At 47.9% G+C, this 14357-nt stretch overlaps 1 protein-coding gene across 2 annotated transcripts in view; it reads right to left on the bottom strand.

Moving 5' to 3' along the window:
* The window catches only part of PPP1R37 (protein phosphatase 1 regulatory subunit 37), a 181536-nt gene that overhangs the window by 15220 nt on the left and 151959 nt on the right, over window positions 1-14357 (bottom strand). For both annotated transcript variants that reach the window (XM_029571627.1, XM_029571626.1), the window contains exon 11: window positions 1240-2368. In XM_029571627.1, the coding sequence (XP_029427487.1) occupies window positions 1240-2368 (1129 nt within the window). The remainder of the gene's footprint in view (window positions 1-1239; window positions 2369-14357) is intronic.

The following is a 14357-nucleotide window of genomic DNA, read 5'->3' on the forward strand; positions in this document are numbered from 1 at the left end:
ATTATGTGTTTAAACAATTTTTTCTTAGTAATAACCTTTTGATATAGGGTGCATTTTTTTGAATACTATATATATATATATATAGTATTCAAAAAAATGCACCCAACATACATATATATATATATATATATATATATATATATATGTATGTAGTAGAAATGAAAAGTTCTGTTGAGCAGCTGTTGAAGCAGTGAGGACACCCACTTTGTTAGTGGCCTTGACCACATCCTCTAGCAACAGATTCCACAGCTTGATTGTGTACTGAGTGAAAAAGTATTCTTTCTGATTTTTTCATGGATTGTACCCTTGTTTTAGTATTATTTGAAGGAGTAAATAACTGCCTTTTATTTACCCCTTCCATCCAACTCACGATTTAATAATATATTATCATGTTTCCTCTCAGCTGTCTGTTTTTCAAGCTGAAGAACCCTAACCTGGGTAGCCTCTTTTTCTACTGAGGCCATTCCATCCCCATTTTCTCGCAATGCCACTCTTGTACTTCCTTCTATCACTAACATATCTAAAATAAAATCTTGTACCCCCATTTTTCTGTATTTGCTATTTTTTCTTCTATTTTAATTTTTTGCACTCCTGGCTACTTTCCCAGCTTTTATTAACTTTTCAGGATATTGTCACCTGTCTTCCTCTTTCTGCGAGCTCTTGTAGTTTATGAACGCTAACCTTTTCTCCCTTATATTTTCAGTTACTTCTTTAGAAAACCATAGCGGCCTCTTTTTCCTCTATCCTAACAAAAAGGTTAATGGCCCTTATATCTCCTTTTAGCTTTGTCCACTGCTCTTCTACTTCCCTTAGATTTTTCCATCCAGCTAACAACTACTTGAAGTACCTCCCATTTTCAGAAAGTTTGTTTTCCTGAACTCTAGGATCCTCGTCTTTGAATGAACCTTCATCTCTTGTGCCCTAATAAGGCTTAATGTATTATTCATATACGTGAATATCCTCAGACTTGCATGTAATGCCATCCTATATCAGTTGCCAACTTAGGTGCACCAATATTTATTCTCATGTGTACCATTTAAATTAGATGTACCAGTAGTCTACAACAGGAGGGGAAATTATGTTGTCCTCACCCTTCCATGCTTGATTCCATTTGTACACCTCACTGGGTGAAAATTTACTTTCAAAAAGGCAGTTAATATCCAGAGGCACTACGCACTCATCCTGTGCTCAATTTTAGCTTCCAATTTCTCATCATATTCACAAATACCATTTACTTACCCTGTCCTGACGTACAGTCTATCTTTCCATCACACCCCAGAGATGCATCTGGCAGCACATGAAGAAACTCTGCCTTAAGTCCATTAGGAAGTGAAGCATCATGGACTGTAGTCTCGCATGCTCCAATATGTATCTTCTCTGGATGTAACTCATCACCACTGTCCAGAGACCTTGTGTTTCCCAGATAAAGAGATGACTGGTCATTGCTGACCAGTGACCTTGAGTTCTCCAGACAAGGAGGTGACTGATCACTTCTATCAGGCAATCTGTTTTTCTCTGGATTGGGATCAATTTCACCACTGCTGTTGGATATCTGAGTTTTCTCTTGGATGGGTTCAGATACTGCACTGCAGCTTATGGACTGCGTATGGTCTAGGTTGTGTTTGGAAACAGTTGTATTAGTCTTAGTGTCATGTGATGTAGACTTTGGGGACAGCATATGGGGCACAGTTAGTGTTGGAACAACAGGGTGTTCATACAATGAACAAATCATTTCTTGTCTTGAATTATCATTATCCATTTTCTGTGGAGGAATTTCCACACGTGTGACCACAAAAATTTTATGCCCTCTTCCGGGACTAGAAACCGCAATCCTCTTCTCATCTGGAGGGCTTTTTGGAGAACCTGGAAGACTCTCTTTACTCCTTTCTTTAGAGTCCATCATCTGTTCTTCTAAACCCTGTATCTTGTTATCCATTTGATCCTTTGCCACAGCAATTACAGATAACAAAGGAAGTTGGTGTGTGTCATCCAAATCCTGAACGTTTTGCTTCTGTCCCTGGCTTATTTCTTTAGCTTCTGTTGCCACCTCTGTCTCTTCATCTGTGTCTGAGTCAGAATCCAGTTCGGACCCTGCTGCCTTTTGGTTCTGACTTGTTGCCTCTGCTATGTCTTTACTGTCCACAGAGACCAAAGCCTCAATCACCTCTGTTGCCTGCTCCGGAGGCTCATCCATGTCGGTGATCTGGTTCTCCTCCAAGGGCTCTGTGATGGTGATTTCAGGCATGGAGGCAGAGACCTGCATTTCTTGATCTTTTTCCTCTTTCTCTTTGGCAAGGATAAAGTTGCGTTTGCAACCGTTTTGTATTTCTGCTAACAGTGCTTTCTGTGTCTCTATGAAGCTCTTGACCTACAAGGTGGAAAAAATTAGGTACAAGTGAAAATCCAGATGTGTAACAAGCAAAGAGCAAAATTGCTTACCTGAAACATGTTCTGTGAAGACAGTAATTCGGCAATCAAATAGTCACAAGACTGCATCTGATAACTGAATGGACAGATTCTTTCAGAGTTTTCTGAAAAGGCTAAAAGACTATTTACAATTCATGTACTGCAGTTTCGGTGCTTTTGCGGCCCTTCACTCCTTTCAGTTTTGACTAGAGGAAGAATTACTCCAAAGCGAAGGTGGGGAAGAACTGCTTCAATGGTGAATTACTGTTATAAGAGAACACCTTTTACAGATAAGCAACTTTGTTTTCCCTAGAGACAAGCAAGTTCATCAAATCACACAATTGAGATTCCCTAGCTAAAGGTTGTTAACAAAATGGGAAAAACAGCAGTAGCCAATGGACAAGAGGAAAATATTTTAAACGTTCTCTCTTTTTATTTATATTCAAAAGCATAAAATTAGGAGATAACTTCTGATCTAACCCTAAAGGAAGCTGTGGAGAATGACCAGTCCAAACTTATTATTTCACTATGAGACCACATCTAAACAGTAAGAGGATATGAATGTACGGACTCCTCCACATCACAATCTTGCAAATCGCCACAGAGGTAGACCTTAAGTGGATTACCAATGTCACCATGGCCTTAACATATCCTGCTAAGGTCAGATCTACCTAACAGAAGGAGATACAATCTGCTATTCAATTATAAATGGTGCGTTCTGTCATCACATCCCCAAATCTGTTTGAGTTAAAAGGTATGGGCTCCACTCCAAGTAAATCTCTTGCATTCCAAGGAACGAAGGGCCTTTTCACCATTAAGGTGAATGTGACTTACAGGAAAATGTTGGAAGAACAACTGACTAAGGTGAAAATGTGACTATTTTAGTCAGAAACTTCAGATGTGTACAGAGCACCACCCTATTATAATGAATCTGGTATAAGGTGCATATGTAACTAAGGCCCGGAGTTCACAATTCTGCAGGGCAGAATTGACTTGCATAAAAAACATGACCATCCAGGTCTGATACTTGAGTTCAAAAGAGTCTATCTAGAAACTCGGAGGAGGCTATCATCAGACGAGTAAGAACCATGATGATGTTCCATTACAATACAGAAGGCCTGATGGGAGGCTTCAATTGAAGTAAGTCCCACATGAATCTGAAAACTAAAGGCCGCACACAAATAGGGTTGTCTTTTACATAATGGTGACAAGGACCAAATGCACCAAAAGAAAATTAGATCTTACCTCTGTTAATTTTCGTTCCTGTAGTACCAAGGATCAGTCCAGACTCCTGGGTTATGTCTCCGCACCAGCAGATGGAGACAGAGCAAAACTTGTCAGGCTCTGTCATATATACCAGGGTGCCTCCCACAGCCGGTCAGTATTACGTAATGTCAAAGCAGAATAACCCCCCCAGCTGAAAACTAACTATATACATGAAGTTCAACCGGGGAACCCTCGGGATCACTAAACCCAGCAAGAATCTTGATCTGAAAAACCAAATAGCACAGCAATAGGAAAAAACAGTGGGCTCTCAGACTTAGTGCAAAAGCGGGCGGGACTCTGGACTGATCCTTGGTACTACAAGAATGAAAATTAACAGAGGTAAGACCTAATTTTCTTTTCCCTGTACGTACCGGATCAGTCCAGACTCCTGGGATGTACCAGAGCTCAGAACTACTTGGGATGGGACCCGGAGAGGCCTGCTCTCAACACACCTCCTCCGAAATTGCCCTCCCTAGAGTCCTGGACATCCAGCCGATAATGCCGTGCAAATGTATGCAACGATTTCCATGTCGCTGCTCTGCAGACCTCTTGAGAAGACATCTGGTGACACTCCGCCCAGGAAGCCATCTGGGAGCGTGGCGAGTGTGCCCTCAGCCCTAAAGGCAAATGCCGACCAGCTAAAAGGTATGCAGAATTAATAGCCTCCTTCAACCACCGCGCGATGGTAGTCTTAGAAGCCATATTACCCTTCCGAGGCCCATGCCAGAGGATGAAAAGATGATCTGAAACCCGGAACCATTAGACACTTCCAGATAGCACAGAAGGGCCCAACGCACATCCAGCTTCTTCAGATCCTTGGAGAGGGAATCCAACCTATCGAGTTGGACAAACACTGGAAGTTCTACGGACTGGTTCAAATGAAATGCCGAAACGACTTTCGGTAGAAAGAAGGGAACCGTCCGGAGACTAACTCCGGATTCAGGGATCCTCAAGAAAGGTTCCCTACAAGACAGTGCCTGAAATTCCGAGACTCGACTAGCCGAAGCAATAACCACCAAAAATACCGTCTTTAATGTAAGATCCTTCAGGGTCGCCCTCTTCAGTGGTTCAAATGGCGGTGCCCATAAGGCCTTAAACACCACGTTTAAGTTCCAGGAGGGACAAGGAACAAGCAACGGAGGACGTAGATGATTTGTCCCCTTTAGAAAACGGGCAACATCCGGATGTGAGGCCAGCGTCCCCCCGTCTACCAAACCACGTAAACAACCGAGAGCAGCTACTTGTACCCATAACGAGCTGCAGGATAGACCCTTGACTAAACAGTCTTGAAGGAAGGCTAGAACGTTGGACATGGACGCCCGGGTAGCCCTACTTAAACGATCAATACACCACGACTCGAAAATCTTCCAGACCCGAGTATAAGATAAGGAAGCGGATGTTTTACGAGACCGCAGTAGGGTGGCGAACACCGCATCCGAATAGCCTTTGTCTCTTAAACGGAGCCTCTCAAACGCCATGCCGCTAGACAAGGCGATCTACCTGATCGAAACAAACAGGGCCCTGATGAAGTAGATTCGGTAACGCCGGCAGACGCAGGGGTTCCTCTAATGCTAGATTTAGAAGGTCTGCAAACCACGGGCGCCGTGGCCACTCTGGAGCTACAGGATGACCTCTGTTGGATGATGCTCAATTCTGCTAATAACCTTGCCGAACAGAGGCCAAGGGGGAAAAAAACATAGAGAAGGATCGACGTCAGCCAAGGAAGCGCCAAGGCATCCACCCCCTCCGCCCCCAGTTCCCTGCACCGGGCAAAGAAGCGTGGAGTCTTGGCATTCCATAAGGTGACCATCAGGTCCATGGCCGGCTGTCCCCATCTGTCGCAGAACAGTTGGAAGGCCCTGTCCGACAGCTCCCACTCTTCGGGATCGAGCTGATGTCGACTCAGGAAGTCTGCGTGAACGTTGTCTACCCCTGTCATGTGGGACACGGCGATGTGTAGGAGGTGACGCTCCGCCCACTGCATCAGCAAACGAGCTTCTAGCGCCACTGGTGATTGATGTAGGCTACCGTTGTCGCATTGGTTGACAAGACCCTGACCGACTTTCTCTGGATCAGGGGCAGGAATGCCCGGAGTGCCAATCGTACCGCCCTGGTCTCCAAGCGATTGATCGACCAGCGAGACTCGAGCGCGAACCAGGGCCCCTGGAACGACTTCCGCAGGTACACCGCGCCCCAACTGGAAAGGCTCACATCCGTGGTGACCACTGTCCACTCCGGTGCTACGAACGACACCCCGTGGAGGAGATTGTCCGAACACAACCATCATTGCAGACTGGCCCGTGCCAGGTCCTTCAGCGGTAACGGCAGCTGGAATTGCTTGAAAACCGGACTCCAGCGGGACAACAACGCCGACTGTAAGAGCCGCATGTGAGCAAAGGCCCATGGCACCAATTCCAATGTTGAAGCCATGGAACCCCCCAACTGTAGGTAATCCCAAACCGTCAGCATTGGGTTCTGAAGTAAAGCCCTGACCTGGTGTTGCAACTTGTGACAGCGGTCGACGGAAAGAAAACCTTGCCTTGTTGCGTATCGAAAAGAGCCCCCAAAAACTTCAGAGACTGGGAGGGGACGAGGTGACTCTTGGATGTATTGACCACCCAACCGAGGGCGCGCAATAACTGTAGTACCCGCTGAACCGCCTCGGACTTTGCTCGAATCAGCCAGTCTTAGAGATAAGGATAAACGAGCAGGCCCTCCCGGCGCAACTGCACGGCCACCACCACCATGATCTTGGTGAAGGCCCTGGGAGCTGTCGCGAGGCCGAACGGTAATGCTTGGAACTGGAAATGCTTCCCCAAGGCATAGAACCTGAGGTACTTCTGGTGGTCCTTCCTGATACCGATGTGCAGATACGCCTCCATAAGGTCTAACGAAGCCAGAAACTCTCCCGGCCTTACTGAGGGTATCACGGACCTCAGAGTCTCCATACGAAATCGTGGTATTCGAAGACACCTGTTAAGGTCCTTCAGCTCTAGGATGGGCCGGGAGGCGCCGTCCTTCTTTGGAACGACGAAGTATATGGAGTAGTGTCCTCTTCGTTGCTCCAAGGCTGGTACTGGCACAATTGCCCCCAGGTCTAGCAACCGGAGCAAAGTCTGTTGGAACGCTTATCTCTTCTCCGCGTGTAGCCGTGTTCTATCACAGAGAGCACCCACTGGTCATTCGTGACTGTGGTCCATACCTCGTAAAAGGGAGACAGTCTGCCACCTACCTTCGGAACAGAGGGATGGACCGGCTGGACATGATTGGGACGACTTACCTCTGGGAGCCAAATAGGAGGAAACGGGTCTACCAAATAGTCTTCCCAGGAAAGACTGGGACTGCTGTCTACTCCCTCCCACTTGAAAGGAGGATGAAGGCGCAGTAGAGCGAGAGGAACGAGGCTTACGGTTTCCCCGAAACCTAGATCTTGAGGAGAAGGACCCCTTGGTACGTGACCTGTCCTCCGGGAGTCGGTACCCCTTGTTCTCGCCCAACAATTGGATCATGTCCTCCAATTCCTTACCAAACAGGAGCTTGCCCTTAAAAGGGAGGGACCCCAGCCGAGACTTGGAGGCTCCATCCGCTGACCAGTTTCATAACCACAACAGCAGTCTGGCAGAGACCGCAGAGATCATGGAGCGAGCCGAAGTCCGTAGTAGGTCATACAGTGCACTCGGACTATACGCTACGACCGCCTCTAAACACCCCGCTTGTCTGGCTTCGTCCTCAGACAGCCTTTCGTTAGCGAGCAGTTGTTGCACCCACTGAAGACCGTCCCGTAATGCAAAGTTACTACAAATTGCCGCTAGGAGCCCCAGAGCGGAGACCTCGAAATCTTCTTCAGCTGGATCTCCAACTTGCGATCCTGAAGATCCTTCAACGCCGTGGCTCCAGTGACCGGTATGGTCATCCTCTTTGTGAGTGCCGAAACCACGGCGTCCACCTTCGGTACCTGCAGGACCTCTAGGGCTTCGTCTGGCAGAGGATAAAGCTTATCCATAGCCTTCGTGACCTTCAGGTCGCGGAGAAGTGAAAAGGGAATGCTGTAGGAAGGTCACTCAGATCCAACAACACCGGGTCCATGGAGCCCAGCCGAGACTCCTCAGGCGGCGTGGTTATCCCCAGCTCCTCCAGGATGACAGGAATCAGCGGAGCCAGCTCATCCCGTCTGAAAAGGCGGATCACCCTCGGGTCATCCCTTCCGAGGTCTGGCTCTGCTTCGCCGCCCCATGTGGCGGTGTGCCCTCTCCCTCTGCCCCCCTTGGAGGCAGGGAGGGCTCCTCCAGAATCTCTGGATCCGACGAGTCCATGGCGTCCATGTCCTCTCTATGCGGCAGAGCCCGCAACACCCGTTTGGCTCTGGACTGCCCGTCCGAACCCTCTGACCGAGGATGAGGCTGGTCCGTGGGAGATGGCCCCTCAGGCCCCCCCGGTTGGCGATTGGGCCGCGTGTCGTTTGTGGGCCTTGCGGGCCTTAAAGGCCCTATGCATGGCCAGGATGAAAGCAGAGGAAAAAGAATCGTCGGACCCTTCAGAGTCCGTGGACGTGTCCCCCCCTTTCCCTCCCTCCCCCCCCCCCCGCTCCCATCAGTGAAACAGGCCGTGGGACTGGCCGCAGTGGGGAGAGGGGAGGAGGGGAATCCCAGGGGCCTGCCGCAATTGGAGCCCCGCTCGGAGCCGGAGTCAAAATGGCCGACTTTCCAGCGATTTTTGCGAGGGAGCTGGCGGTAAAAATGGCAGATTTACCCGTGGTTTTCTGAACTTGCTTGGGGAGGGCAGCCGGCCAGTCCCTGATGGCGAGGGCGAAAGTCTGATGCCGGACCATGACCCCCCCAAGCGCGACCGAAGGCTCCTCCCCCCCCTGGGATGCAGGCTGAACACAGCCCGTCCCGAGAGAGGCACGTGGTGCTCGAACCTCAGATCGAGCATGCCGATCCGTGTGGCATGCTCGGCACTAGTGAAGGAAAACGAAAAACAACTGCAAAATAAAAGGGGAGAAAGGGGAGGGAGATGCCGAAGTGGCAGCTGCAGCTGACACTAACACGGAGTGTAGCCGAACACAAAAGACAAAAAAACCCGCTCCACTTTACTTTTTATTTACCTGGAGCTGTCCCTCGTCGTGGTTCTGAAGCGGTCCGGCTGGGGTGAGTGAGCCGGGCTCCCCGGTATCACCCCGGCTGGGCTGTTCCACAAGAACCTAGGGTCCTCGACCCTTAGCCCCAGCAAGTGCTTAACCAGGGGGGGATGGTCCCCTCAGGACCTGACAACCTCCTGGGAGCAGAGGACCATCTGGAAAAGCAGCTTCTTCCTCTTCTTTCCTTTCTTTTTTTTTTAATGAGGAGATAAAACCACACACCAGACAAAACACCCTGACCCTGACTACACTCAGTGCCCCTTTTTCTATTTTTTTTTCTCAATCAGATCAGACTGTGGGAGAAGCACCCGACCATCTGCTGGAGACAAAGTAATACTGACAGGCTGTGGGAGGCACCTGGTATATATGACAGAGCCTGACAAGTTTTGCTCTGTCTCCATCTGCTGGTGCGGAGGCATAACCCAGGAGTCTGGACTGATCCGGTACGTACAGGGAACATGAACTCTAACACAGATAGTTTTGACATCAGACTCTGAAAGGTTGTAGAAGGTACTAAAGCAGTTTTTTCATGGGACAAAAGATGGGATTTAAGGCCTTGCCCTGACAACAGATTGCAAATCTCTTTTTAAAACCATGAACACTTATAGTGGATTCCTTTCTAGAAACCAGGATGATTTCAGACACCTTTTCAGACAGAATGAATGATTATATTACATCTCCCTCAACATCCAGGCTGTTAACACCAGAGACTGGATGCTGGAGCAGAACATTGTTCCACGGTTCTGGGTGATCAGGGGTGATCAAATCCTGAAACAGTGGAAACCATATCTGTCTCAGCAGAAAGAACTATGAGGATCATGGTTCTTGGTCAGTTCTAAGTTCTGAAAAATAGGTGAGAGAGACATACAACCACCATAGTAAATGCAGGAAAAAACAGAAAGTAGTGGAAAATATAGAGGCAGAAGGTGAATTAAACATGAATTCAGGGAGCTGATTCTCAAGTAAGCAAACTGATCGCAAGCATACAAGGTCTGCTTACCTGTAAACAGGGTTCTCCATAAACAGCAGGATGAATTAGCCATAACACATGAGTGACATCATCTGACAGCACCAAGATTTCAGAGCTCAGCAAAAGTCTTATTGAGCAAACATGGGAGTTCATGCACTTGCATGCTGCCTAGTGAGCCTCTAATTCTATTCCATAGATTAAGCTTTAATGAGATTCTCCAGGGAGATAGATGGGTATTAAGTATGGCTGGATTCATCCTATCTACAAAGAACCTTGTTTACAGGTTACAAACTTGCTTTCTTAGTCAACAAGCAGGCTTGAATCATTCATAACATGTGTGAGGCGTTTCAAGCTGAAGATTGCATTGGAGAGTAATAACTTAAAAGACAGCATGGCCCTTTGGATGGAGAACGGACCTCTGCTTGTCCAAAGTTACTATATTCCTAGGATATGGTGTCCAGACAGTAGTGGTTTCTAAAGGAGTGAACAGGCAACCAAGTATCAGCTTTGCACATGTCTTTAATGGACGTGGCTGTCAAGAAGTGGGGGTAGTGAGTCTTTGGGCTGCTGTTAAGTATATACAGCCTATCTTGCACTAGCAGAAGATACAGTAGGCCTTAACAGGCGGCAGCTGATACACCACAAAACAAGATCTTCTGCATGACCAGCCACCTCCACCTTTGGTTGAGCCTGCAGGTTCTGGCAGCCAACAGGGTTTTCCATGCAAGGGCCAAGGAAGAAGTACATAATGCTGGTGGCCAAACTGAGGTCAAGACAGGCGGAGAGCAAAGCGAGGTCAAGGCAACAAGAATTCAGGCCAAAGGAAGAAACACAATAGCGCAGACAGGAGCTGGCAAGGCTACTACAAGACAGAGCAAGCACACACAGAATCAAAACCAGGAACAAGGCAGAAACGCACAGGAACAAACCAGGAACAAGGCAGGAACATGCTGACGCAACTAGTACTGCAGAACGAGCAGGAGACCTGTTGCCAATGCACTAGAAGGTAGCTCTGAGCTTCCCCTTATATTAGGCAGGATGTGATGACACCTGTGCGTATCACACAAAGTCCAGTCAACAGGCCCTATAAAAGGACTCAGGAGCTGCAGGAAGTTCAGCCATGTCCTTTGAATGCAGCATGATGCTGGAGGCTGCACCAGAAGTGCTTCAGACTAGAGGTTACTGTGGCCCTGTGATAAGCCACTGAAGTTGCCATGGCTCTCACTTAATGAGCACTGAAAGTCTGTATTCTGTAAGCCAGCGAGAGCTCCTTCTATTTTCTGGTGATATGCCACAATGGCCCTGAGATGAACCTTAACTGAAGAAGTGCTGAGACCCAAGGACGATAGGAAGATTGGCCACTGTTGGAAACAGGATGCTGGGCTTGATGGACCCTTGGTCTGACCCAGTATGGCATTTTCTTATGTTCTTATGTTCTTAACAGATATTGAAGCAAGGCCCTCGAGCCACTGGAGAAGGGATCCAGCTGGTTGTTCCCACAACATGTTGAAAGCCTCTTTCACTTGAAACTGTAAGATTTTCTGATTGAAAGCTTCATGGCTGAATTCAGCATGTCTTCCACTCAATATCCATTTACATTTATCTGAATTTGTAAACTGCCTAACACTGTAAGGCCTAGGTGATGAACAAATTTGCATACATAATACGATAAACAAAACATGAGAGAGCAATAAATCAATAAAACATAATGATAAACCAATAAAATGAATGAGCTAAAATAATCTAAGGAGGAGTAAACTTTGTAATCTACCTTATAAATGGGCTCTGACCGATGGCTCGCAAATGCGCAGTACAGAGCAGCTCTACTGCACATGCATGGGCGGGAGACCACGTCGGTCAGAGCGGAGCTAAGATGGTGCTGGGAGGAGCAGCAGTGGTGGATCGGCGGCGACGATATCAGGCGGAGCAGCGGCGGTATGCAAGTGTCAGGCGGGCTGAGCTACAATAGGTGGGAGGAGCGGCGGCAGCGATATCGGGAGGAAATGTGGCGGCGGTGGCATGGAGCAGCTGAGGTGCGCGCTGGGGAGGGATCCCCGGAGACCTGTCTCCATGAGCAGGCCATGCTGAAAAGCATAAGAGGGAGAGGGAAGGGGGTGGGGATTGAGAGTGAGGGAGGGGATTGAGAGTGGGTGGGGAATGACTGAGGGAGTGGGAGGGGAGGGGGAGAATGAGGGGGGAGGGAGAATGAGGGATGAAGGGGGAGGGGGGAGGTGAGAGTGAGGGGAGAAAGTGGGAGGGAGAATGAGAGGGGAGGTGGGAGGGAGAATGAGAGGTGAGCGTGAGGGGGAGGTGAGTGAGGGGAGGGAGAATGAGGTGGGAGGTGAGAATGAGGGGAGGGAGAATGAGGGGGAAGGTGAGAGTGAGAATGAGGGGGAAGGTGAGAGTGAGCATGAGAGTGAGAGTGAGGGGAGGGAGGGGGAGGTGAGAGTGAGGGGGGGAGATGAGAGTGAGGGAAGGGGAGGGAGAATGAGAGGGGAGATGAGAGTGAGGGAAGGGGAGGGAGTGGGAGAGAGAATGATGGGGGAGGTGAGAATGAGGGAAGGGAGTTTGAGTGGGGGCAGGGGAGGGAAGGGGGGGGGGTGAGTGACCAAGGAGGAGGAGGATAGGTGAATGAGCGAGGGGAAGGGGGAGTGAGGGAAAAGAAGTGTAGACGGGTGCAGTGTCCGAAAACGGACCGAAATTTTTTTTAATGTAGCCTTAACGGCTTGTTTAAAATAAATAGCAAACATATTGAAATAAGCAGGCAAAGAAAAACACAAAATTAACTATAGGCCAAATTAAATAAAAATGTCTTAGTCCATTTTCTAAACTTAAGTGAGTCACATTGCCACACCATGAGGGCCAGTGATGGCAGATTCAGATAGCAGAGCTTGCCATCTTCTTGTGCGATGAAAATCGCAGACATCCCCAAGGGAATCCGAACCTGAATGAATAATAGATGAGATATGGATACCACACTTGCTACAGGCAAGCCAGTGCTATGAGGATTACCCTTTCCTTGTCCTGAAGGATCTTCTAGAAAAATAGGCAATGAAAGGAATTGGTAGGCATAGAGAAGACTGATGTGGCTTTTTAGCACAAAGGCACTGGGAGCTAATCTGTAGTTGCTTAGAAACATGTTCTCTGAGGTGAACAGGTTGGTGTTCCTACGAAGAATGAATAAGTTGTTCATGACCTCTTCATAGAAAATTGAGGCACATAAGACAGTTATACAAATTACATAAAATTCACACAACAATTAATATTTTATCACTTCACTAAAAGACCACAAACAGAGGGGCACAAGATCTCTTGATCCAAGGACCACTCATGCGGTTGGAGCATTCATCTGAAACAGTCTGGCAACATATTCTGAAAGGTAGGTCGCCTGGAGATGGGCATTGTGACAGCTGGTCCATGACCAGATTTGGAAAGCCTCCTTGTAGAGGAGATATGAGCCTGTGCCTGCTTAATTACATAGAACATGACCACCTGGTTGTCTGTCTGGATTAAGATTCTCTTGCCTGAGAGAAGTTGGGAGAATGCCCTTAGCCATAACAGATGGCTCGCAGTTCTAGAAGATTGAGTTGCAAGTGACTCTGTGCTTGAGACTACATCTCCTGGGTCCAAGCTGCACTGATGTGAGCGCCCCACTTTCTGGCAGAGGCATCAGTTGGGGTAGGATCACTTGATGCACTAGGATGCATAGAGAGAGAGATCCACCATCAGAACCTCCAGGTTTATTCACAATTGGAGAGACATTTGCATCTCATGAGTTAGATATCTGATGGGATAATGGCTGGAACAATTGATCCCACTGGCCTCAGAGTGCCTAGTGAATATACCACGTGCAAATGAGTCAAAGATACCATGTGCATCTCCTTTGCCATGTGACCTAGAAGAACACGGATTGACAGACATCTGGTCATGTTGTAGGAGAGATGTCACCAGGTCCATCAAAACTATGGCTCTTTTGTCAGGAAGAAATGCCTTCTCCTGAAACATCTATCCAGGCTCCTATGAATTGTACCTTTTGGGACAGGATCAAGTTGGACTTCAAGAGATTGACCAGGAACCCCAGGCACTAGAGAAGCTGGATGGTTGTGCTGAGGAACTCAAGAAATCCTGCTGGTGATGGGCCCATCAGCTACCAATCATCCAGGTATGGGAACATGTAGACTCCTTGTCAATGAAGCTGTGCAGCTATGACTGTAAGGCATTTTGTGAACACTCTTGGAGCTGCTGAAAGGTCAAATGGAAGCACTTTGTTCTGGTAGTGCACATCCTTCACCATGAACCTGAGGGACTTTTGATGGGTGAGGTGAACTGGTAACATGCAAATAATTGTCTAAGATCCACAGTCTCCATCCAGTTGCTTGGATGAATGAAAGGCTAAATCATCTGGAAGGAGTTTATCTTGAACTCTTTTGCATCAATCTGTTCAGTTTCCCTAAATCCAGAATAGGCCTCAATCCCCATGATTTCTTGGGGATTAGGAAGTACCAGGAATAGAACCCCTGGCCCCATTCCTAAGACAGAACACGTTTGATTGCCATTTGCTAAGATGAAAAACTATTT

This window comes from Rhinatrema bivittatum, chromosome 11, assembly GCF_901001135.1.
Source record: "Rhinatrema bivittatum chromosome 11, aRhiBiv1.1, whole genome shotgun sequence".
NCBI classification, from domain to species: Eukaryota; Metazoa; Chordata; class Amphibia; order Gymnophiona; family Rhinatrematidae; genus Rhinatrema; species Rhinatrema bivittatum.